The sequence below is a fragment of the Schistocerca nitens genome, chromosome 9, assembly GCF_023898315.1.
Source record: "Schistocerca nitens isolate TAMUIC-IGC-003100 chromosome 9, iqSchNite1.1, whole genome shotgun sequence".
In the NCBI taxonomy this organism is placed as follows: Eukaryota; Metazoa; Arthropoda; class Insecta; order Orthoptera; family Acrididae; genus Schistocerca; species Schistocerca nitens.
This window is the reverse complement of record NC_064622.1, coordinates 467,892,393-467,916,474: the sequence shown is the minus strand read 5'-3', so window position 1 is coordinate 467,916,474 and position 24,082 is coordinate 467,892,393. Positions and strand designations below refer to the sequence as shown.

The following is a 24,082-nucleotide window of genomic DNA, read 5'->3' as shown; positions in this document are numbered from 1 at the left end:
CACCTTCCGACGCAGTGGATCACAGTGGCTTCACCCCCCGAAGGAGGAGGAGTGTAGTAGCCACCAGAAAGATCGCGGGAGGCGCACATTGGCACGGCGCGTCACGGGCGGTAGTTGCCGCAAGTAGAGTCCCGTCCACCAGAGGGCACGCGAGAATTCGGACGCGACCTCTGCCGGCGTAACAACAAGAACAACAACAACAACTCCAGCAGCACGGGCCGTGCCCAGTCAGTCAACATCGGGCATGCCTAGGACACAGTCCCGGTCTACGCTAAGTGAAGTGCGACGTAAACGTGAACAGTGTTACTACAGTTTCATAGCCAAGAATATTCCAACAAGCAAGCATGGAAAACATATTTCATACACACGGCTTACCATGCGGTCTTCCTCAAAAACAATAAGTTGCACAGATCCACCAGTAAACTGTGGATCCTTGACAGTGTACCTCCCTTCCGCACTATCGTAGGCCAGCTGTAGGCCTTGCTTCCGGAAAGCTCTAAGAAGGAAGACTTCATCCTTCCTAGCCAGCTCCTCATTGCGGAGGCACATCTCTACATCAGACTCCCATGGCAGCGAGCGGGATAGTCTTATCTGGCCCCACAGTGCTCCGTAGCAAAGGAAGTGCGTCAGTCCCAAGGAAGAAAGAACTCTGTGTGTTCTGTAAAGCAAATTACAATTTTTATTTTGTGTTTTAAGTCCATAACTGTACAGTAATTAAGGACCAAGTTATGCATAACACAATTTTTTTAAAAAAAAAAGTTGGTTCTTCAACAACTAAACCTTAGTCTAGCAATAACATTAGTTACAATACAGCAGCTGTTTTGTGACAAGCAAAATTATGTCCCCCTAGAGCGAGAGTGCCACCATGCCTACATCTGGGAAATAGAGAAATGGAAGTAGAAAGAGAGTATCCTTCAGTGTTGCTATACACTGAAGAGCCAAATGAACTGGTACACCTGCCTAATATTTTGTAGGGCCCCCGAAATCACACAGAAGTGCCGCAACATGATGTGGCATGGACTCGACTAATGTCTGAAGTAGTTCTGGAGAGAACTGACACCATGAATCCTACAGGGCTGTCCATAAATCTGTTATGGACAGTTATAACGGAAAAATATCTTTTTTTCACATTTCTGGATTTTTCTCTCCTTATAAAATTTGAATTTTCCAAATTAAATAATTAATATCAATTATAAACTCTCATGGGAAGTATTTTGTTTATTTTTTTTTTAATATAATCTACACCAGTTGAAAATGTTAAAATTTTTACATGCATTACTTCAAGATCTAATAAAATCGGTAATGGTTTTATATAGAAGGCTGTGGATTGCTGTGTTACACAGGTTAAATTACGTGTTTGTATTGGTAGCACTGCCAAAAACAGTATCGTATCATCTCATAGTATAAACACGCATTGTATGTTGAAGCGCTAACGTTTTTCTGAGGAAAAGTGAGGAATAGATTGGTAAATCTCTCAAAAAGTAAAGTATGACACCAAAACGAAGTGTTTTTAAGAAATGTGGGTTTCACAGAAATAAATTTTTGAATAAAGCGAAACATTGTGTTCAACATGTGATGTGAGAAGTTACAGACAGTTTGGCCCCTTTAATCCTCAAACCAACCAACCAAGTTACAGACAAAGAAATACAGGCAAACTCATCAGTATCTAGAGAAACACCCATTAGTGCTTCGAAGATTAAAATAAAACGTGGTGATACACAGTTTTCTCAAAACGAAAGTGATGTAAATGGTAGGTTAGGTTATATTCTAATAGGTTTACATATACTGACAATGGTGTTAGGTGAACGTGTGAGTTATAAAATATGTGGAGGGCCAGTTAGTTTACATGTAGACAGCAAGGTGTCAAATGGACTAGCCAGGAAACTCATGATTAATTGTGCCAGTCATAGATATAGTCATTCATTTTGGAATTCTGGTAAGTAATAAAGATAATCATTTATTATAGTACGTTTGGTGGTTTTATGGATTGAGAGCCATTAGCAAAGGACACACTGCAGCAGAAACAACGTATGCCGTGTATGAATATGCCATGCCCACCTTGTAAAATCGACAAGTATGCAGGATTTATTGGAGCTGCTGTGGAATCTGTTGCATGTGAGTCAGAGAAGGGTGCTTCAAACTAAGCTGCTGAAATAAATGATGGTATGACTGACATACAAATAGCTTTTGATAGAACTTGGTCGAAGCGCGGCTACAGTTCTAAGAATTCTGTTGCTACGGTGACCAGTTTGGATAATGGAAAGGTAATAGATTCCCAGATTTTAACCAAACATTGTTATAAGTGTAAGTCAGGGAATGAAGAAGGGCATATCTGTAACAGAAATTACGAAGGGACAAGTGGTGGTATGGAGGCCTATGCCACTGTTAAAATTTTTAGTTGATCTGTGAACGAAAGGGGAGTGTATTACACTAAGTTCTTAGGTGATGGAGACTCAAAAGCATGTGACAGTATAATAGCCGCTCAGCCTTATGGTGAGAAGATTATCACAAAACTGGAATGTGTTGGCCGTGTCCAGAAGAGGATGGGCACCAGGTTTGAGAGACAAGAAACTGTCTGATGGTAAAACCATAAGAGGCAGGCTGACAGACAAAATGATTGATGAACTACAGCAGTATTATGGGATGGCCATTAGAAACAATACAGAGGATTTGTTGCAAATGAAGCAGACAGTATGGGCTTCCTTCTTCCACAGACCGTCAACTGATGAAAAACCAGTACACCACCTTTGCCCTTCTACACCTGATTCATGGTGCAATTACTGCAACACCCAGTACTCAGACAGTTCATACAGCCACAAACATTCCATCCCAGCAGCAGTCATGGATATCATAAAACCTATTTACAGTCACCTGGCAAATCCTGAATTACTGAAGAAGTGTCTGTGTGGTCAGACTCAAAATCCCAATGAGTCGTTCAATAATCTTACATGGACTCGCTTACAAAAAAATGTTTTTGTTGGAATGAAGACACTAAAGTGGGGAGTCAGTGATGCTGTTATTGCTTTTAATGATGGCAACTGGTAGGGTGAAAGTGCTACAGCATATGGGACGCAATCCTGTAGCAAACTGCATCAGAGAACTTGAATGGAGGGAGACAAGGTTCGCATTGATAAAGCAGAGTATGCAGCACAGTTGGTCACTAAGGAGTCCAGAAATAAGAAAAAATTTGGAAAAAGATCAAGAGGATGATATACAGTACAGTGCAGGGTGCTTCTGTGCGACTAAAAATAAAAGATTAAGCATATATTAAGTGAGTTACTGTCTTCTGAAACTTTAGAAGCTGTTGCAGAAAATTTACATTTTCTGTTGCATTTTTCCCTCAATCTCGGAAACCACTTCGAGCAGATTATTCAAATTTTCAAGGAGTAATAACATACATATCCTGTGTCTACTGAACTAAAAGAAGAACATAATCTTATGTATAATAAAAATTATTTAGGATAATGTACAAAAAAAAGTACACAAAATTTTAAACGTGTAATTAAAAAATTGTATTTCTGAAAGCAGTGGCTGAAATGTTATTACTGTAGTTCAGTAGATTCAGAACACAAAGTTTAATGCCCTGTAAAAGTTTCATGTCAATGGCTACAGTGGTTCCTGAAATACAGGGAAGCCAAATCACTAAATTTAACATTTTCGGGATAGGGCGTTCCACCTCCCTTTAAGAGTACAAGGCGTTGAGATCTCTTCTCAACAAAAGGCTGCAAGGCACCCCAGATATGCTCAATAATGTTTATGTCTGGGAAGTTTGGTAGCCAGAAGAAAGAAGAGTATTCCTGGAGCCACTCTGTAGCTGTTGCCAATGGGCATCACTGTGGGGGTCCGGATGGGGGTTTGTCGGGGACGGCCAGCTCGTCCCACATATCCCCCGATCGGACTACGACTGTGGTTGCCCGGGATACTGCCCGCATTGAGGCTGATCCCTCACCTGTGGTAGAATGGGAGGTCGTCTCAAGGTGTGGCAGGGGGCGAAAGACATTCCGGAGGGCTGAACGGAAGGCCTCTCTAGTTTGTCTGACGAACCAGTTTCAGGCTCTGTCTCAGGCTGATACTGATCTTCGGCCTGACATGGCTGCTTGTCCTGTTCCAGAGGTTGCCCCTCAGTCTGCAAGATCCGGGCGGTCGCAGCAGGTGGGCTTACTGGTAGTTGGGAGCTCCAACGTCAGGCGCGTAATGGGGCCCCTTAGGGAAATGGCAGCAAGAGAGGGGAAGAAAACCAACGTGCACTCCGTGTGCATACCAGGGGGAGTCATTCCAGATGTGGAAAGGGTCCTTCCGGATGCCATGAAGGGTACAGGGTGCACCCATCTGCAGGTGGTCGCTCATGTCGGCACCAATGATGTGTGTCGTTATGGATCGGAGGAAATCCTATCTGGCTTCCGGCGGCTATCTGATTTGGTGAAGACTGCCAGTCTCGCTAGCGGGATGAAAGCAGAGCTCACCATCTGCAGCATCGTCGACAGGACTGACTGCGGACCTTTGGTACAGAGCCGAGTGGAGGGTCTGAATCAGAGGCTGAGACGGTTCTGCGAACATGTGGGCTGCAGATTCCTCGACATGCGCCATAGAGTGGTGGGGTTTCGGGTTCTGCTGGATAGGTCAGGAGTCCACTACACGCAACAAGCGGCTACACGGGTAGCAGGGGTTGTGTGGCGTGGGCTGGGCGGTTTTTTAGGTTAGATGGCCTTGGGCAAGTACAGAAAGGGCAACAGCCTCAACAGGTGCGGGGCAAAGTCAGGATATGCGGGGACCAAGCAGCAATCGGTATTGTAATTGTCAACTGTCGAAGCTGCGTTGGTAAAGTACCGGAACTTCAAGCGCTGATAGAAGGCAGCAAAGCTGAAATCGTTATAGGTACAGAAAGCTGGCTGAAGCCAGAGATAAATTCTGCCGAAATTTTTACAAAGGTACAGACGGTGTTTAGAAAGGATAGATTGCATGCAACTGGTGGTGGAGTGTTCATCGCTGTTAGTAGTAGTTTATCCTGTAGTGAAGTAGAAGTGGATAGTTCCTGTGAATTATTATGGGTGGAGGTTACACTCAACAACCGAGCTAGGTTATTAATTGGCTCCTTTTACCGACCTCCCGACTAAGCAGCATTAGTGGCAGAACAACCGAGAGAAAATTTGGAATACATTTCACATAAATTTTCTCAGCATGTTATAGTCTTAGGTGGAGATTTCAATTTACCAGATATAGACTGGGACACTCAAGATGTTTAGGACGGGTGGTAGGGACAGAGCATCGAGTGACATTATACTGAGTGCACTATCCGAAAATTACCTCGAGCAATTAAACAGAGAACCGACTCGTGGAGATAACATCTTGGACCGACTGATAACAGACCCGAACTTTTCGACTCTGTATGTGCAGAACAGGGAATCAGTGATCATAAGGCCATTGCAGCATCCCTGAATATGGAAGTTAATAGGAATATAAAAAAAGGGAGGAAGGTTTATCTGTTTAGCAAGAGTAATAGAAGGCAGATTTCAGACTACCTAACAGGTCAAAACGAAAATTTCTGTTCCGACACTGACAATGTTGAATGTTTATGGAAAAAGTTCAAGGCAATCGTAAAATGTGTTTTAGACAGGTGCGTGCCGAGTAAAACTGTGAGGGACAGGAAAAACCCACCGTGGTACAACAACAAAGTTAGGAAACTACTGCGAAAGCAAAGAGAGCTTCACTCCAAGTTTAAACGCAGCCAAAACCTCTCAGACAAACAGAAGCTAAACGATGTCAAAGTTAGTGTAAGGAGGGCTATGCGTGAAGCGTTCAGTGAATTCGAAAGTAAAATTCTATGTACTGACTTGACAGAAAATCCTAGGAAGTTCTGGTCTTACGTTAAATCAGTAAGTGGCTCGAAACAGCATATCCAGACACTCCGGGATGATGATGGCTATGAAACAGAGGATGACACGTGTAAAGCTGAAATACTAAACACCTTTTTCCAAAGCTGTTTCACAGAGGAAGACCGCACTGCAGTTCCTTCTCTAAATCCTCGCACAAACGAAAAAATGGCTGACATCGAAATAAGTGTCCAAGGAATAGAAAAGCAACTGGAATCACTCAATAGAGGAAAGTCCACTGGTCCTGACGGGATACCAATTCGATTCTACACAGAGTACGCGAAAGAACTTGCCCACCTTCTAACAGCCGTGTACCGCAAGTCTCTAGAGCAGGGCCACACGAACATGGAAAACCGCACGCGTGCAAAGCGAGGTGCAGCGAGTGCCTGCACAGTGCATCGGCTGAACTCGGCATACTTCGCCTCAACTCGGCTTCCTAGGTGAGGCCGACGCTGTGCGCTGACGAATGCGCTGCCAGACGGCTTAGTCAACATTGGAATACGTAAGCGCAAGACAATTACCGGAATAATGAAACCATCTGCTCCAAAAAAAGGGAAAATTGCCGAAAGTCAATTTAAACAGGAATGGGAACTCTCCTACTTTTTTGGGTGTTGTGACGATAAAGCCAAATGTCTAATCTGCGGTACACTAATTACGTGTGTCAGAAAATCGTCTATTGAAAGGCACTACATTAAATTGCATTCAGAAAATTATAGTGAGATAACAGGGGATGCCAGAGAGGAAGAATTACGGAAGTTGCAAACTCTTGCAGAAGAGAAGTCTGTATCTACAAACGAGGTTTTTTGCAAGTACTTTAGCAAGTATATTTTGGTTAAAGGTCATGCGAAACGAAATAACATTTGTTTAGATTCCTTAGTTTTCGTTTTCGCATAAATTATTTCTAACATACCTTTTTTCTCTACTTTAGGGTGAAGAAGATGAGGGGTGTTGCGAAAAGACTCTCAGAGCTAGTTACAAAGTTGCTCTACGTTTAGCAAGAGCTTCGAGGCCATTTATGGACGGTCCATTAATAAAAAACATTATGTTGGACGTAGTAGAGACAATGAATGCCACATTAGCTCCCGCGTACAGCAGAATACCACTTTCCGGAATGACAATACATCGGAGAATCAACAACATTGCTGAGAATTTGCATGAACAACTGGCAGCCAAAATTGAAAACTTCCTAGCGTACTCCATCGCACTTGATGATTCCACGGATGTTGAAGACATGGCTCAGTTAGCAATATTTTTGCATGGCGTGGACGACGACCTACATGTAATGGAAGAGCTCCTGGATATGATTTCGTTGAAGGACACTGTTACAGGGGCGGATATTTTAGCAGCTGTTGAAATGGCAGCTGAAGGAATAGGACTCCCTTGCGAGAAGCTGTTTTCCGTAACCACAGACAGGGCACCAGCAATGTGCGGTAAAGCAAAAGGGTTTATTAGCCTACTGCGGAAAAAACTTAAGATGTCGAATTTACCTTCCGTTCATTGTTTTGCACACCAAGAGGCTCTTTGTGCGAAAGTTATCGGTCTTCAAGATGTGATGAAGGTAGTGGTGTGTATCGTGAACTACATTCGTTCTCATGGACTCACTCATCGTCAATTCAAAGAATTTTTTATTTCCTTTGAAGAGGAGTATCCAGATATTCCCTACCACGCTGAGGTGCGCTGGCTGAGCAAAGGGAAAGTGATTTCCCGAATTTTTCGACTATGCCACATTGTGGCTCAGTTTTTGGAGACCAAAGGACGTCCGGAGCCACTTTTTCATGACCCTGAATGGGTAGCTGATTTAGGATTTTTAGCAGACATTATGGCTCTCCTAAATGATTTAAGTCTGAAACTCCAAAAAGAAAACAATATCATCAACGATATGATCAGCAAGATAAACGATTTCCAGTATAAACTGAAGCTCCTCAAAAACAACCTTTCAGAGAAAAATATGCAACACTTTCCTGAACTAGGTAAGCGAGATATAAATTGTACCTTTATTAAAACAGCCTGATTTTTATAACCGCTCTAATCAAAACGGTACTATGTTTTTGTTTGAGAGCATCTGTGCAGGAAGGAGCGCGCTTTGAAAAATACGTCGAGGTGCTACAATCCCTTGAAAATGCGTTTAACGACTGATTCCAGGTAATGTGCCGGTATATGACATACAGCTAAATAAAGGAAATTGCGTTACATATGCAAGTGTAACATTACATTAAAACCAATAGTACACATTACATGTTTATTAAAATCTAACGCATTTTAGTACTTCGAAACAACGGCTTACATTACTTTCATTTATTAACATTGGCTTTGTTATTGTTTCAGGAAATTACCTACCTGCAGCAAATTCTTGATGTTTTTGTGAAACCTTTTTCGATGGATATTGAAAGTGTGCTTTCAGATTTACATTTCGAACTAATTGATTTGCAAAGCGATGTTCACCGAAGGATGTGTTTTACAATACAAAAGGTTTGCTCCAATTATATCAGAATTTGCCGAAGGAAGAATTTCCCACGTTACACAGAGAAGCAGCGAAGATTATTTCTATGTTTGGTTCCACTTGTGTATGTGAAAGGTTTTTTTCTGTTTTGTCTTGTACAAAAATTAGATTGCGTGCGAGTATTTCTAATTGTAATTTAAAAAATTCTCTCAGAATTGATGTCAGCCAATCTCTTGTTCCAGATCTTAGTAGCATTATTGCAAATAAAATAAAGAGCACATAGGAAGATAAAAAATGGCTCTGAGCACTATGGGACTTAACAGCTATGGTCATCAGTCCCCTAGAACTTAGAACTACTTAAACCTAACTAAGGACATCACACAACACCCAGTCATCACGAGGCAGAGAAAATCCCTGACCCCGCCCGGAATCGAACCCGGGAACCCGGGCGTGGGAAGCGAGAATGCTACCGCACGACCACGAGATGCGGACACATAGGAAGATACATTTGTGTTAAAACCAAATTTAAAATTGTTACCATTACAGTAATTTTATAAATCTCTTTTGTACCGGTACACCGAACTAAGCTCTCCACCTAGTGTACATTAGTATTTGGCAAGGAGGAAGACAACAGGGTTAAAGCTTTGAAACAGTTCGAGACAGGCGGCGCAAGCGACACAAGCTAAGGAAGCGAGAGGCAGCGCTGTTGCGCAAAGCTGAGAAGTGGGGGAGTCTGCACCGTCGTCAACATAGCGCAGCCGTCTTCTGCACTCTGCGATGCACCTTGTGCGGCCCTGATCTAGAGGAACGGATGGTTCCAATGATTGGAAAAGAGCACAGGTAGTCCCAGTCTTCAAGAAGGGTCGTCGAGCAGATGCGCAAAACTATAGACCTATATCTCTGACGTCGATCTGTTGTAGAATTTTAGAACATGTTTTTTGCTCGAGTATCATGTCGTTTTTGGAAACCCAGAATCTACTCTGTAGGAATCAACATGTATTTTGGAAACAGCATTCGTGTGAGACCCAACTCGCTTTATTTGTTCATGAGACCCAGAAAATATTAGATACAGGCTCCCAGGTAGATGCTATTTTTCTTGACTTCCGGAAGGCGTTCGATACAGTTCCGCACTGTCGCCTGATAAACAAAGTAAGAGCCTACGGAATATCAGACCAGCTGTGTGGCTGGATTGAAGAGTTTTTAGCAAACAGAACACAGCATGTTGTTATCAATGGAGAGACGTCTACAGACGTTAAAGTAACCTCTGGCGTGCCACAGGGGAGTGTTATGGGACCATTGCTTTTCACAATACATATATAAATGACCTAGTAGATAGTGTCGGAAGTTCAATGCGGCTTTTCGCGGATGATGCTGTAGTATACAGAGAAGTTGCAGCTTAGAAAATTGCAGCGAAATGCAGGAAGATCTGCAGCGGATAGGCACTTGGTGCAGGGAGTGGCAACTGCACTTAACATAGACAAATGTAATGTATTGCGAATACATAGAAAGAAGGATCCTTTATTGTATGATTATATGATAGCGGAACAAACACTGGTAGCAGTTACTTGTGTAAAATATATATCTGGGAGTATGCGTGCGGAACGATTTGAAGTGGAATGATCATATAAAATTAATTGTTGGTAAGGCGGGTACCAGGTTGAGATTCATTGGGAGAGTGCTTAGAAAATGTAGTCCATCAACAAAGGAGGTGGCTTACAAAACACTCGTTCGACCTATACTTGAGTATTGCTCATCAGTGTGGGATCCGTACCAGGTCGGGTTGACGGAGGAGATAGAGAAGATCCAAAGAAGAGCGGCGCGTTTCATCACAGGGTTATTTGGTAACCGTGATAGCGTTACGGAGATGTTTAATAAACTCAAGTGGCAGACTCTGCAAGAGAGGCGCTCTGTGTAGCGGTGTAGCTTGCTCGCCAGGTTTCGAGAGGGTGCGTTTCTGGATGAGGTATCGAATATATTGCTTCCCCCTACTTATACCTCCCGAGGAGATCACGAATGTAAAATTAGAGAGATTAGAGCGCGCACGGAGGCTTTCAGACAGTCGTTCTTCCCGCGAACCATACGCGACTGGAACAGGAAAGGGAGGTAATGACAGTGGCACGTAAAGTGCCCTCCACCACACACCGTTGGGTGGCTTGCGGAGTATAAATGTAGATGTAGATGTAGCAATTCTAGCTGTGTGGGGTGTCACATGGTCCTGCAGGAATTGCCCCAGTCTGTCAGAATGCACAATGGACATGAATGGATGCAGGTGATCAGATGGATCTTACATGTGTGTCACCTATCAGAGTCGTATCTAGACGTAACAGAAGTCCCATATCACTCCAACTGCACACCACCCCACACCATTACAGAGCCTCCACCAGCTTCAACAGTCCCCTGCTGACATGCAGGGTCCATGGATTCATGAAGTTGTCTCCATACTCGTACATGTCCATCTGCTTGATACAATTTGAAAAGAGACTCATTTCCAGTCATGTTTCCAGTCATCAACAGTCCAGTGTCAGTGCTGATGGGCCCAGGCGAGGCATAATGCTTTGTGTTGTGCAGTCAGCTCCAAAAGCCCATATCGATGATGTTTCGTTGAATAGTTCACACGCTGACAGTTAATGGCTCAGCATCTGCAGCAATTTGCTGAAGGGCTGTACTTCTTTCACGTTGAACAGTTCTCTTCAGTCGTCTTAGGTCCCATTTCTGCAGGATCTTTGTCTGCCGCAGTGATGTCGGAGATTTGATGTTTTACCAGAATCCTGATGTTCATGATACACATATGAAATGGTTGTACGGGCAAATCTCCACTTCTTGCTCTGCGAGAAGCACACAGAGAAGACTGCCACAAGGTTGTGGTCTCGTTAATTGTCTTCAGTTTGTTTGGGGGAATCAGGGCAGACCATTCTGATTCCATACTTCCAGCAGCGTATGGCAAGGCCTGGTTCTGGGACCCCCATTTCCAGAATTGGCATACTGGTCGCCAGCTTAACCAATGGGTCAGCTAGTTCATTTACAGAAATCCAACATGACCAGGGTCCAAACGAAAATGACTGGTTGTCTAGCTAGGAGGAGGTCGGAGACAAGATCCTGGATAGCCACAACCATTGGGTTAGGAGAGTAGCATTGGTGTGTAGCTTGAAGGTTGCTAAGGGAGCCATTACAGATTAGGATACTCTTGCCAGTGCAAGAATGAACATGGCTAATGACTAGTGTAATGGCCACAATTCAACAGTGAAGATACTGCAGACGTCTGGCAAAGAGTTGAGTTCACTGCACCGTACACATGCACATGCCAAACCTATTTGTCTGTCGGCTGTTGAGCCATTGGTTAACACCACTTCTGAACCCAGATACATGTGAAGGATAACCAAGAACAGGTAGTGAAAAATAGTGGAGTGAATGGAATCTTTTGGACCAAAGGAGGCAGAAAAATCCAAGGTCAGGGCACAATCCATGTGGCAGATGTGATTTCTTCATGATCAGAGACGACAGTGGAGGTGGTTTCACTTTCGAGCAGAAACACTGGAGGTGCGCAGCAGTTGTAAACCCAGTTCTGGGTTGCTGTTATGGGAGGCGGAGCTCCCTTCCAGGGAAAAGGACACAGTAGTTAGGATGTTCAGGGAAGGTACAAATGCATATAGTGTAATGCAGCAGCTGTTGTTGGTGCCTGTTAGGTAACGGAGGGACTACAGCCTCAACTAGTAAGCTGTTCACAGGGTTAGTTTGGAAGGCTCCTATCCCAAGTCGGCTCCCACAATGATGAATAAGGTCCAGTATCCGCAATGCTGAGAGTGATGCTGAACAATATGCAAGAATCTTATAATCAAAATGGGAAAGAATCAGGGCTTTGTGGAGCTTCAAAACGGTAGAGTGATCTGTTTCCCAGCTAGTGTTACTGAGGAAGCGAAGTATATTGAGGAGTTGCCAGCACTTTCGTTTAACTTGGCAAAGGTGGTGAAGCCACGTCAGCTGGGAATCTAAGACCAGTCCCAAAAAGCAAAACATCAAATTACAAGAATTAATAGAAAGTTTAGGTTAAGCTGTGGGTGTGGGTGGGCAGAACGACGGTGACAGAAGTGCATAACACGAGTCTTGGCAGCTGAAAAACCAAAGCCATGGGTGAGAGCTCATGAATGCGCCTTTTGTACGGTGCCCTGTAGGAGATGCTCACTGCCCTGTAGGCGATGCTCAGCAACACCCATACTAATGAGCAACTACAAAAGCAGAAACCATCAGCATATTCGGAGGGCGATACCGAATACCTTACAACTGCCACTATACAACTGATGGCTACCAAAAAAAAAAAAAGAGGGTGAGGCTCTGCACAGAGCCCTGAGGAACCTCATTCTCTTGGATACAGAGGGGGGGAGGGGGGGGGGGGGGGGAGGTACGGGATGAAGCACCCATCTGAATCTGGAACATACAGTGCAAAAGGATGTTCTTGACAAAAGTCGGGTGTGGACCCCATAGACCCCACAATGTAATGTAGAAAGGATGTGGTGATGCCCTGTCATGTAATCAGCCTTCTGTAGGTCGGAAAAGACAACAAAGAGGTGCTGATGATGAGCAAAGGCCATCTGGATGGTGGACTCCACGTGAACCAAATCATCAGCAGCAGAGCAGCCTTTGCAAAAACCATCCTGATATGCAACCAAAAGGCCCCAAGACTCAAGGAGCCAATACAGCCCCTTGTTCACCATGCATTCAAGCAACTTACAGAGAATGACGGTAAGGCTGGTTGGATGATCATTGTCTACCTACAATGGGTTCTTATCTAGTTTCAGTACCAGAACTACTGCGCTTTCACACCACTGAGACGGGGACTGACCCTCGCCCCAGATCCGACTAAAGGAGGCAAGGGTGTGACACTGACAATCCACTGAGAGATGTTTTAGCATCTGGTTGCCGATGCAGGCTGGCCCTTGGGCCATATCCGGGAAAGTGCTAGGGCACTGAGAAGTTCCCATTCACTGAATGGAGTATTATATGACATACAGCAGGTAGTAAAAGATAAGTGCATTTGCTCCGCCCGCTATTCAATGAGCCAAAAGATGGGTTGGTAGTTGTCAGATGCAGATGTGCAATTATAATGCTCACAGCATCTGGATCAGTATAAATAGCACCATCTAAGAAAATACTTGATGCACCTGACAGGGAGTCGAAGCTGTAGAGCAATCTAATTTTTGCCCATACCTGTGATGGAGAGGTATGTAGTCCAATAGTGGAAACATACTGTTCTCAGGACGCTTGCTTTCGTAGTTTTATGAAGTAGTGGATGCGGGCATAGACCCATTTAAAGCAATGAGGTGCTCCTGAGAAGGGTGCCGCTTATGGCATTGGAGAGCCCTCCTACGATATCTAATGGCCGCAGCGACCTATGGGGTCCACCAGCATCTTATGATAGGGGGATCCCAAGGAAGAGTGTCTGGCTTACTTTGCTGCTAAAAGAATGGCTGCCATTGTATGCTGAACAGACGGATCAATACTACCTTGCGATGGGGAACTAAGGATGGTTGGTTGGTTTTGGGGAAGGAGACCAGACAGCGTGGTCATCGGTCTCATCGGATTAGGGAAGGATGGGGAAGGAAGTCGGCCGTGCCCTTTCAGAGGAACCATCCCGGATTCGCCTGGAGTGATTTAGGGAAATCACGGAAAACCTAAATCAGGATGGCCGGACGCGGGATTGAACCGTCGTCCTCCCGAATGCGAGTCCAGTGTCTTACCACTGCGCCACCTCGCTCGGTCTACTAAGGATGACAGCAAGAGGTGAACCCATCCCAGTCAGCATCAATACAGAGAACCCATCTGGGGACGCATCCAGGAGAGCAATACTGAGGGAGGAATAGGAAGATCAGGAACTGATCACTTCCACACAGGCCACCGTGGACCCGCCAGTGCAGAGATGGTAGAAGACTCTGACTGCACAAGGAGAGATCAATGGCCTATTAAGTTTTGTGTGCCACAATGAAGTTTAGGGAGACACAAGAGTTCAAGAGGCAACTGATCAATGTACCACCCCACAAAGGGTTATGGATGTTGAAGTCACCCAAGAGTGTGAAATTGAAGGGAGGTGAGAGAGCAATGGAGGCAGTACATCCTGGGACATGACATCATCAGGAGATGATGGTAAAATCTGGAGGGAGATAAACATTACAGATGGTAAAATCATGATGTGCCTTACCTGATCTGTCACAGCCTTCAAAGATGTATGATGAGGCACAAGATCACTGTATACAGAGTCCAGAACATACGTACAAACTCCACCTGATACCCTTTCATAATCTATGTTTCTTAACATAACCTCAGTAGCCATGAAGGGCAAGAGTTTGAATTGCTGGAAACAACATTACCTGGACAGCAATACAGAATGCTGGGTAAGTGCTTAAAAGCTACTGTCGCTCAGCCAGGTGGTGGAAAAACCTATTACAATTCCACTGGAGGATCTGACTGTGTGAATACTGTGGGGCCTGAAGCGACTACACAGGGACAGGAGGGCAAGTTATGACCCTGGGTCATGTGCTGCCATGTCCCTGAACTGGTTTCAGAGACAGAGGAAGAATGAGAAATCTGACTGCCAGCAGCCTGTTGTCACTTCAGCCACTGGGTGCTGTCTGGCTGTGGACCAGCAGGAACCATGTAAAGAAGGGTCCCAAGGGGCCTCTTCCTAGCTAGAGAGGTGCCTCCAGCTTGGGGTGGGGACCAGTGACCTGAGCATGTGAGGACCAATGCTCCCAAAGTAGGTGCAGTGGAAGCACCAGAAGGGACCTCAACAGCCGGGGAGGGGGGGGGGGGGGTGGCAGATATCAGCAAATGGCTCTGAGGACCCATTTTAAGAGGTGCAACGGAGGAAGGCGATGATGTTGCAGCTGTAGTGTAAGATTCTGTCATTTGTATGGGAATAATATGCTCATACTTCTTTTTAGCCTCTTGATATGTGAGGCTGTCCATGGTCTTATACAACTGGATTTTCCTGTCGCGCTTAAAAACTGAGCCATCTGTTGAGCAGAGAGAGGTTTTTTTTTTGTTTTTTTGTTTTTTTTTTGTTTGGTTTTAGGGCGCAAAACTGCTATGGTCATTAGCGCCCAGCCCGTAACTTAGGAAACAGTAAAAAAACCGAAATTGAAAACAAGCAGCAATGGGAACAAAGTCATAAAATTGGAGAAACTAAAAGCAGAAGGAAGGCTTAAAAATCCACCACAGAAAGGTGTTTGTTATCCCCAAAAAAGCTTCAAATAACTGACGTCATTTCACTGTCACTAATAAACTGGAGAACGCGGTCGGCTGAGCGCGTGTCATCGGCTAAAATCGACGATAGATCAGGCGATAGCTGTAGACGGGCGCGTAACGGATTAAAATAGGGGCATTCAATTAAAAGGTGTCTTACCGTCCACAGCTGAGAGCAGTGGGGACAGATTGGGGGAGGATCGCCGCTTAAAAGATGTTGATGGCTAAAAAGACAGTGCCCTATCCAGAGTCTAGTTAAAATTACCTCCTCCCGACGACGCGTTCGGGAGGAAGAGGTCCAAGCGCAAGGAAGGGCTTTCACTTCCCGCAATTTATTATGGGGAAGTGTGGACCAATGCGCATGCCATAAACGAGCAACTTTGCGACATAAACTGCTCCGTAGATCGGTGAAGGGAAGCGACTGAATAGCTGGCCGAGGAAGAGAGACTGCAGCCTTGGCCGCTATATCGGCCGCCTCATTCCCACAGATACCAGCGTGTCCCGGGAGCCAGAGGAACGCCACCGAGACGCCCCCCAGGTGGAGCAAGCGCAGACAGTCCTGAATCCGGTGGACCAGAGGGTGCACAGGGTAAAGAGCTTGGAGACTGAGGAGAGAGCTGAGAGAATCCGAGCAGATAACGTACTGTATCCGCCGATGGCGGCGGATGTAGTGGACAGCCTGGAGAACAGCGTAAAGCTCCGCAGTATACACCGAACACTGGTCGGGAAGCCGAAATTCATTTGGGGTGTCGCCAACAATATAGGCACTCCCTACACCTAACGATGTTTTCGAGCCGTCGGTGTAAATAAATGTGGCGTCTGTCATTTGTGCACGTAGAGCAGCAAATGCCCGACGATAAGCAAGTGTAGGGGTACCATCCTTGGGAAATCGACAAAGGTCACGGAGCAGGCAGATCCGGGGACGGAGCCGAGGCGGTGCTGTACCCCAAGTTGTCAAGAAGGTTTTAGGAAAGCGGAAGGAAAGAGAATGGAGCAGTTGACGGAAGCGGACTCCCGGGGGTAGTAGGGAGGAGGAGCGGCCTGCATACCCTACATCAAATGAGGGGTCGAAAAAAAGGGCATGGGCTGGATTAGCAGGCATGGAAGACAGATGGCTAGCATAACGACTCAGAAGGACTGCTCGCCGATTGGACAACGGAGGTTCAGCAGTCTCAGCATAAAGGCTCTCCACAGGGCTAGTGTAAAAAGCTCCAGACACTAAACGTAATCCACGGTGGTGGATAGAGTCGAGACGCCGAAGAATAGACGGCCGAGCAGAGGAGTAGACTATGCTTCCATAATCCAATTTCGAGCGCACTAAGGCGCGATAGAGGCGGAGAAGGACCACTCGGTCCGCTCCCCAGGAGGTACCATTCAGGACACGGAGGGTGTTAAGCGATCGCAGACAGCGAGCCGAAAGATAGGAAACGTGGGAGGACCAGCACAGTTTTCTGTCAAACATAAGACCCAAGAATTTAGCGACGTCTGAAAACGGAATGTTGACAGGTCCTAGATGTAAGGAGGGCGGAAGAAACTCCTTACGTCGCCAAAAATTAACACAAACGGTCTTACTGGGAGAGAAACGGAAGCCGGTTTCGATGCTCCAAGAGTGGAGGCGATCGAGACATCCTTGAAGACGTCGTTCAAGAAGGCTGGTCCGTTGAGAGCTGTAGTAGATCGCAAAATCATCCACAAAGAGGGAGCCCGAGACATCGGGAAGGAGACAATCCATAATTGGATTTATAGCGATGGCAAACAGTACAACACTCAGCACGGAGCCCTGGGGTACCCCGTTTTCTTGGGAGAAAGTGCGGGAGAGAGTAGTGTTCACCCGCACCCTAAATGTGCGCTCTGCCATAAATTCGCGAAGAAAAAGGGGCAGCCGGCCTCGAAAGCCCCATGAGAACAGTGTGCGGAGGATGCCTGTCCTCCAACAGGTATCGTATGCTCTCTCCAGATCAAAAAATATTGCTACCGTTTGGCGTTTCCGGAGAAAATTGTTCATGATATAAGTGGAGAGAGCAACAAGATGGTCAACTGCAGAACGATGCTTTCGGAATCCGCATTGGGCAGGTGTTAAAAGACTGCGGGATTCCAGCCACCACGCTAAACGGTAATTCACCATACGCTCCAAAACCTTACAGACACTACTTGTGAGAGAAATGGGGCGATAGCTAGAGGGGAGATGTTTGTCCTTTCCAGGTTTCGGAACAGGAACGACGATAGCTTCCCGCCATCGTCTGGGAAAAGTACTGTCGGTCCAAATTCGATTATAAAGGCGAAGGAGGTAACGCAGACTATGGGTTGATAAATGTAGCAACATTTGGACGTGGATACCATCTGGTCCTGGGGCGGAGGAGCGAGAAGAAGAGAGTGCATGTTGGAGTTCCCGCATGGAGAAAACAGTATTGTAGCTTTCGCGATTTTGAGAGGAGAAAGCAAGAGGTCGCACTTCCGCTGCACGTTTCTTCGGGAGAAACGCTGGCGGGTAATTTGAAGAGCTCGAAATCTCGGCAAAGTGCTGACCCAACGAGTTAAAAATTGCGACGGGGTCCACTAATGTGTCATGCGCGACAGTGAGCCCAGAGACCGGGGAGAAACCAGGCGCGCCTGAGAACCGTCGAAGCCGACTCCAAACTTCCGAGGAGGGAGTGAAGGTGTTAAATGAGCTAATAAAGAATGTCCAGCTTGCCTTCTTGCTATCGCGGATGACACGACGGCATCGCGCTCGGAGCTGCTTATAGCGGATACAGTTGGCCAAAGTAGGATGGTGGCGGAAAACGCGGAGAGCACGTCGCCGCTCACGTAGTGCATCACGGCATGCCTCGTTCCACCAAGGAACTGGGGGGCGCCGGGGCAATTCGGAGGTGCGTGGTATTGAATGTTCCGCAGCTGTAAGAATAACGTCGGTAATATGTGTGACCTCATCGTCGACGCTGGGAAAGTGACGGTCATCGAATGTCGCTAGAGACGAAAAAAGTGTCCAATCGGCTTGAGCAAACTTCCAGCGTCGCGGGCACATATATGGCTGTTGAGGCTTCAGTCTAAGGATACATGGAAAGTGGTCACTCGAGTGTGTATCATCAAGGGCGAACCATTCGAAGCGCCGAGCTAGTGGAACAGTACCGACCGCAAGGTCCAAATGAGATAAATTTGCTGTGGAGGCGGACAAAAACGTAGGGACCCCAGTGTTGAGGCAAACTAGATCTGCTTGGTGGAAGACGTCTAGCAATAGTGAGCCACGTGGACAAGGATGTGGAGATCCCCAAAGCGGGTGGTGGGCATTGAAGTCCCCAACCAGCAAATATGGGGGTGGAAGCTGACCAAGAAGATGAAGGAGATCAGCTCGTGCCATTGGTGTGGACGATGGAATGTATACAGTACAAAGAGAGAACGTGTATCCGGAAAGGGAAAGACGGACGGCGACAGCTTGGAAGGAAGTGTTTAAATGGATTGGGTGATAATGGAGAGTTTCATGGAGAACAATCATGAGTCCTCCATGTGCTGGAGTGCCTTCAACAGAGGGGAGATCATATCGGACGGACTGAAAATGAGGGAGAACAAAGCGGTCATGGGGACGCAGCTTTGTTTCCTGAAGACAAAAGATGACCGGCGAGTAGTGTTGTAAGAGGATCGACAATTCATCCCGATTGGCTCGAATACCGCGGATATTCCAGTGGATAATGGACATAGGGTGAACTGGAAATGGAGGAATGTGACCAAGGTCGCTGTCAACTCAACGACTGCTCTGAGCTTGCGACCGACAGCACGGAATGGCATTCAGCCGAAGGCAGAACATCCTGATCCATAGGTTGGTCAGGAGCAGCTCCTGCCACCAGCGACCGGCCGGTTGATCGGCCGCCAGCAGTGCGCCTCGGCGACACAGAAGACGGCCGAGGGCGACTTCCGCCAGGTGGTGCTGTAGATGGGACACGCCTTGGCAGAGAAGGAGAGGAACTGGGTTTCTTTGTAGCCTTCTTGGAAGTATGATGTTTAGAGGAAGGAGGAACCGATGATTGCGAAGTTGCCGTACGTAAAAACTCTTCACGAGTATGCTCTTTTTTCGAAGTCTTGGTGTCTGACTTTTGGGCTCGAGATTTAGCAGAACTCTACGAAGGGTGAACCAGAGAGTGGGCAGGCGAAAGTGGTGAGGTTGAACGGGCGATCTTTGCGCTGGCCGATCTGACGACCGTGGCACTAAAGGTGAGGTCGCAAGTCTGCGTGGCCGCCTCCTTTGTTGGCCGAGGAGAAGCAAGGACAGTGCTGTATTTTCCTTTCTGAGACACGGTGGGCTGTCGACTGGCGAATAATTTTCGAGCAGCAAAGGTCGACACCTTTTCCTTTACTCGAATTTCCTGGATGAGCTTTTCGTCCTTAAAAACGGGACAATCTCGAGAGGAAGCGGCGTGGTCACCCATACAGTTGATGCAGCGAGGGGATGGAGGTGGACAAGCACCCTCATGGGCATCCCTGCCACACATAACACATTTGGCCGGATTGGAACAGGACTGGCTGGTGTGATTGAACCGCTGGCACCGATAGCAACGCGTAGGGTTCGGGACGTAAGGGCGAACGGAAATTATCTCATAGCCGGCTTTGATTTTCGATGGTAGTTGAACTTTGTCAAATGTCAAGAAGACAGTGCGGGTTGGAATGATGTTCGTGTCAACCCTTTTCATAACCCTATGAACAGCCGTTACGCCCTGGTCAGACAGGTAGTGCTGAATTTCTTCGTCAGACAGTCCATCGAGGGAGCGTGTATAAACGACTCCACGCGAGGAATTTAAGGTACGGTGCGGTTCCACCCGGACAGGGAAGGTGTGTAGTAGTGACGTACGCAGCAATTTTTGTGCCTGGAGGGCACTGACTGTTTCTAACAACAGGGTGCCATTCCGTAATCTGGAACAAGACTTTACAGGACCTGCAATTGCGTCGACACCTTTCTGAATAATGAAAGGGTTGACCGTGGAGAAGTCGTGACCTTCGTCAGACCGAGAAACAACAAGGAACTGTGGCAACGATGGAAGAACTGACTGTGGTTGAGACTCAGTGAACTTACGTTTGTGAGCAGACATAGTGGAAGGTGAGGAAACCATTGCGGAAGAATCCCCCATGATTACCGGCGTCTCCGATGGCGCGCTCCTCCCTTGTGGGGGCCCTCTCTGAGGGCACTCCCGCCTTAGGTGATTGTTCACACCTCCCGACAAACGGACGGAGGGACCAATCGGCACTTTCGGAAGGTATCAGCTCGGGTAATCACCCCTCCCTGGGCCTGGCCGTTACCAGGGGGTACGTACGTGTCCTACCTGTCTACCCGGGGCGGGGAATTACGCGTTACCCCGTCACCGGCTACGCATGGAAGTGCGTGGGTTGGCCTTCAGACACGCACAGGGAGGAAGAAAGAGAAAGGGAAAGGAAAGAAGAGAGGTCTCAAACGCCGCAGCGGAGAAGGTAGAGAGAAGAGGTAAGGAAAAGAGAAGGACAAGGGAAGGATGAAGACTTACAAGCAAGGAAGGAAGGCGAAGAATGTAGTATATTTATAAGCGTCCGTCTCCGGACGTAGGCACAAACCATAACCCCAGAGAAAGGGAAAGAAAGAGCCAGAGGTGAAGAGGGGGGGCGAAGATGGGGGATGGGGAAGGATGCGGAAAGGGAAGGTATGCAGCCCGGAAAGGAAGGAAGGCCACATCAGCTCGGGGTCCCGTGCTCGCTACGCACGTATCCACAAAAGAGTTGTGGATCCCCTGGGGGGAGCAGAGAGAGTGGAGCTTGCAGCAGTTTACACAGATGGGGGCAGGGGCACAAGGAAAGTTCACATGCAGCACGGCCACAATCCATGCAGACACGGGTAGACGTGCAATGGGGAGACATATGTCCGCACTTCCTAAATCTAAAGCATCTCATAGAAGGAGAAACTTGGGGTTTCATGTCACACCAATAGACCAACACCTTGACCTACTCAGGCAACGTACCACCCTCAAAAGCCAAAGTGAAGGCCCCGGTAGCAACTTGGTTTTCCCTTGTTCTGGTGGTGGTGGTGGTGGTACAGTTCCTATGGGACCAAACTACTGAGGTCATCGGCCCCTAGGCTTACACACTACTTAATCTAACTTAAACTAACTTATGCTAAGGACAACACAGGCACCCATGCCCGAGGGAGGACTCCAACCTCTGACAGCGGGAGCTGTGTGAACCGTGGCAAGGCGCTCCCTTGTTCTCCTATCGACTTGACAGATGAAGTGCACACCACATCACTAAGTAGGCCAGCAGCTCCTCGTCAGATTGCAAAAGAAGATCGCAGGTGATGTCCTGGATCACATTGAGACTCTCGTGGGGAGTGGCAGTCACAGTAATGTCACCCAACTTTTCACGAGGGAGCAGTGCCTGTCACTGGGTAGGAGATGACATTTTTATAAGGAGGGAACCTCTATTCATCTTAGAGTTGGCTGCAATTTCCCCATATTTGTCTTCAACATACCCACAAAAAATAAAAGCCAAAAAGGTGTTCCACTGGTCCTGTTACAGACCAGGAATTGGGGAGAGGATTTTACTCCTTGCCAGCTAGTTCTGCACTACTCCTATGGCATGGCCAGGGAAGGGAATGCATTGGGATCGTACTTTGTTGCATCATATGAGCCCTTTCCATTTGAAGACTGCTGCGTCAATGTAACCAGCAGCAGGAGAAAGTTTAAGTCACCTCATGTGCGCACTATCCACCATGGTGCCATCCACTCTGAAAGGGGGCTCTCCCCATGGGCACCACCCAGCCACAGCAAGGGCTACCTGGCCAGTAATCAGTTTCCAGGAGTCCCGCACCCCAGCCATGATGGGCAAATAATCCATGGCATAGACGGACAGTGTGGAGTGCAGGGAACGATACTAAACTTCTTGCGTGGTCAGGGGGCTGCCATTGTGCAGGTACTTGATGATCCCCAGAACGGGATGGCTACCATGTTGGGTTTTGGATGCACTATGACAACAAGATGGAAGGGTGCCAGGGTAGAAAGGTACAGAGGTGGAGCACACATCACAGTAGGCAACCTTCCCTGCATGACAAGCACTTCTGTAAAATTTGGAAAAGATGGCAGGCCAAACCCAATAATGAGGACCATATAATCACTAAGGTGAAGATAGCCAAGTCCAGCAGGGTCTGCACCAAAAGGACCATCTGAGGGGAAATCAGAGGAGATATAAGATAGTCAAAGTGTAGGGGTTTGCAGCACAGAAAGAGGAAGTAGTATTGCAAAGGCTGGGATCCTGTGATAGCTACCCCATACCCACCAAAGAGTGGTTGTGGTGATAAGGGGAGTTGGGGAGTGGGGGAAGGAGTAAGAGGAAGGGAGTTCTGTAATAGTAAGGAATGATACAGGCTAAAAACACAATGAAAACTGGCATGATGATGACGATGAGTTGGGTTGAGGGGGCGCTCGACATCACGGTCATCAGCGCCCTGAGGAAACAACAACAGGAAATCTCATGGGTGGGGACGAAGGCTGTCCCCACATGCAGAGTAGTTTATAACATACGAAAGTCTGCCGCCCTTCCCCACCAGTTCAGGAATGACACCTGATAGTTCACAAAATTTCACCACTCTGTTAACACTGATATTGGTATCTGTGAGGACGGTGGGCAGATCTCCAGTGAGACTAAGGGCTGCCCTATTATCAGTATATAGGACACACGTAGCCACAATATGCTGAACTGAAAGTGTAATGCGACGAACTTCACAGAAAAGTGGATCCCCCCCCCCCCCCGGAGGAGGAAACTATGTGTGAAAGGGCTATGCCCAATGCACGGTCTGGTAAGCAAAACCTCCTTCCAGCGGCGAGGCTGACACGCAGTCTGCCAAGCTTTTGTGGTTGGTTTGAGTGACCGCAGTTTGTTGTCCGACACCTGCAACTATTCAGTCTCTCACTGACGCATGATGCATCTGTCAGAAAATGAGATAATAGCACGTTCTCAATGAACATTTCTTCTGGATGCAATTCTCTTGGAGAAAAGGACTGGTGACCTCGTGGGCCATCCCAACATGCTTCCTTGGCAGCTTTATCAGCCATGTCGTTGCCCTGTATCCCAACGTGGCCAGGTACCCAGCAAAAGATCACCTGCTCGCCACGGCATTGGAGCCGCTGTAAGCAGTCATGGATGAGCTGAATCAGCAGGTCTACCGGATACATCTGGTGAAGCGCTTGCAGTGCACTAAGAGAGTCGGAACAGGCAGGAAAACTCGTATGGTGATGTCTGTGAACCTTCTACAGTGCCATTAGAATGCCATATAACTCCGCATCATAATTTGAAAATTGTTCTGGGAGACGCACTTTAAAAACCCCATCAGGGAAAACCACAGAACAACCAAGAGCATTCCCCTGAAACAATGGAGTAAGAGAGCCCTATAGGAAGGGGCCAATAAGATTTCAGATGCAGAATTATATGTAGCCTGTGTTGATTTGGAGAGTAACTTGGAATTTAGGATGGTGGAAAGATTAGGAAACTTAATGTTTTGGGAGAACAACATTTTGCACGCCTCCTGCAAGAAAAA

The 24,082-nt window shown here is 47.0% G+C and overlaps 1 protein-coding gene across 5 annotated transcripts in view; it reads right to left on the bottom strand.

Annotated features, from left to right (window-relative positions):
- Positions 1–24,082, bottom strand: part of LOC126203893 (uncharacterized) — a 77,107-nt gene that overhangs the window by 31,639 nt on the left and 21,386 nt on the right. For all 5 annotated transcript variants that reach the window (XM_049938276.1, XM_049938280.1, XM_049938277.1 and 2 more), the window contains one exon: positions 376–658. In XM_049938276.1, the coding sequence (XP_049794233.1) occupies positions 376–658 (283 nt within the window). The remainder of the gene's footprint in view (positions 1–375; positions 659–24,082) is intronic.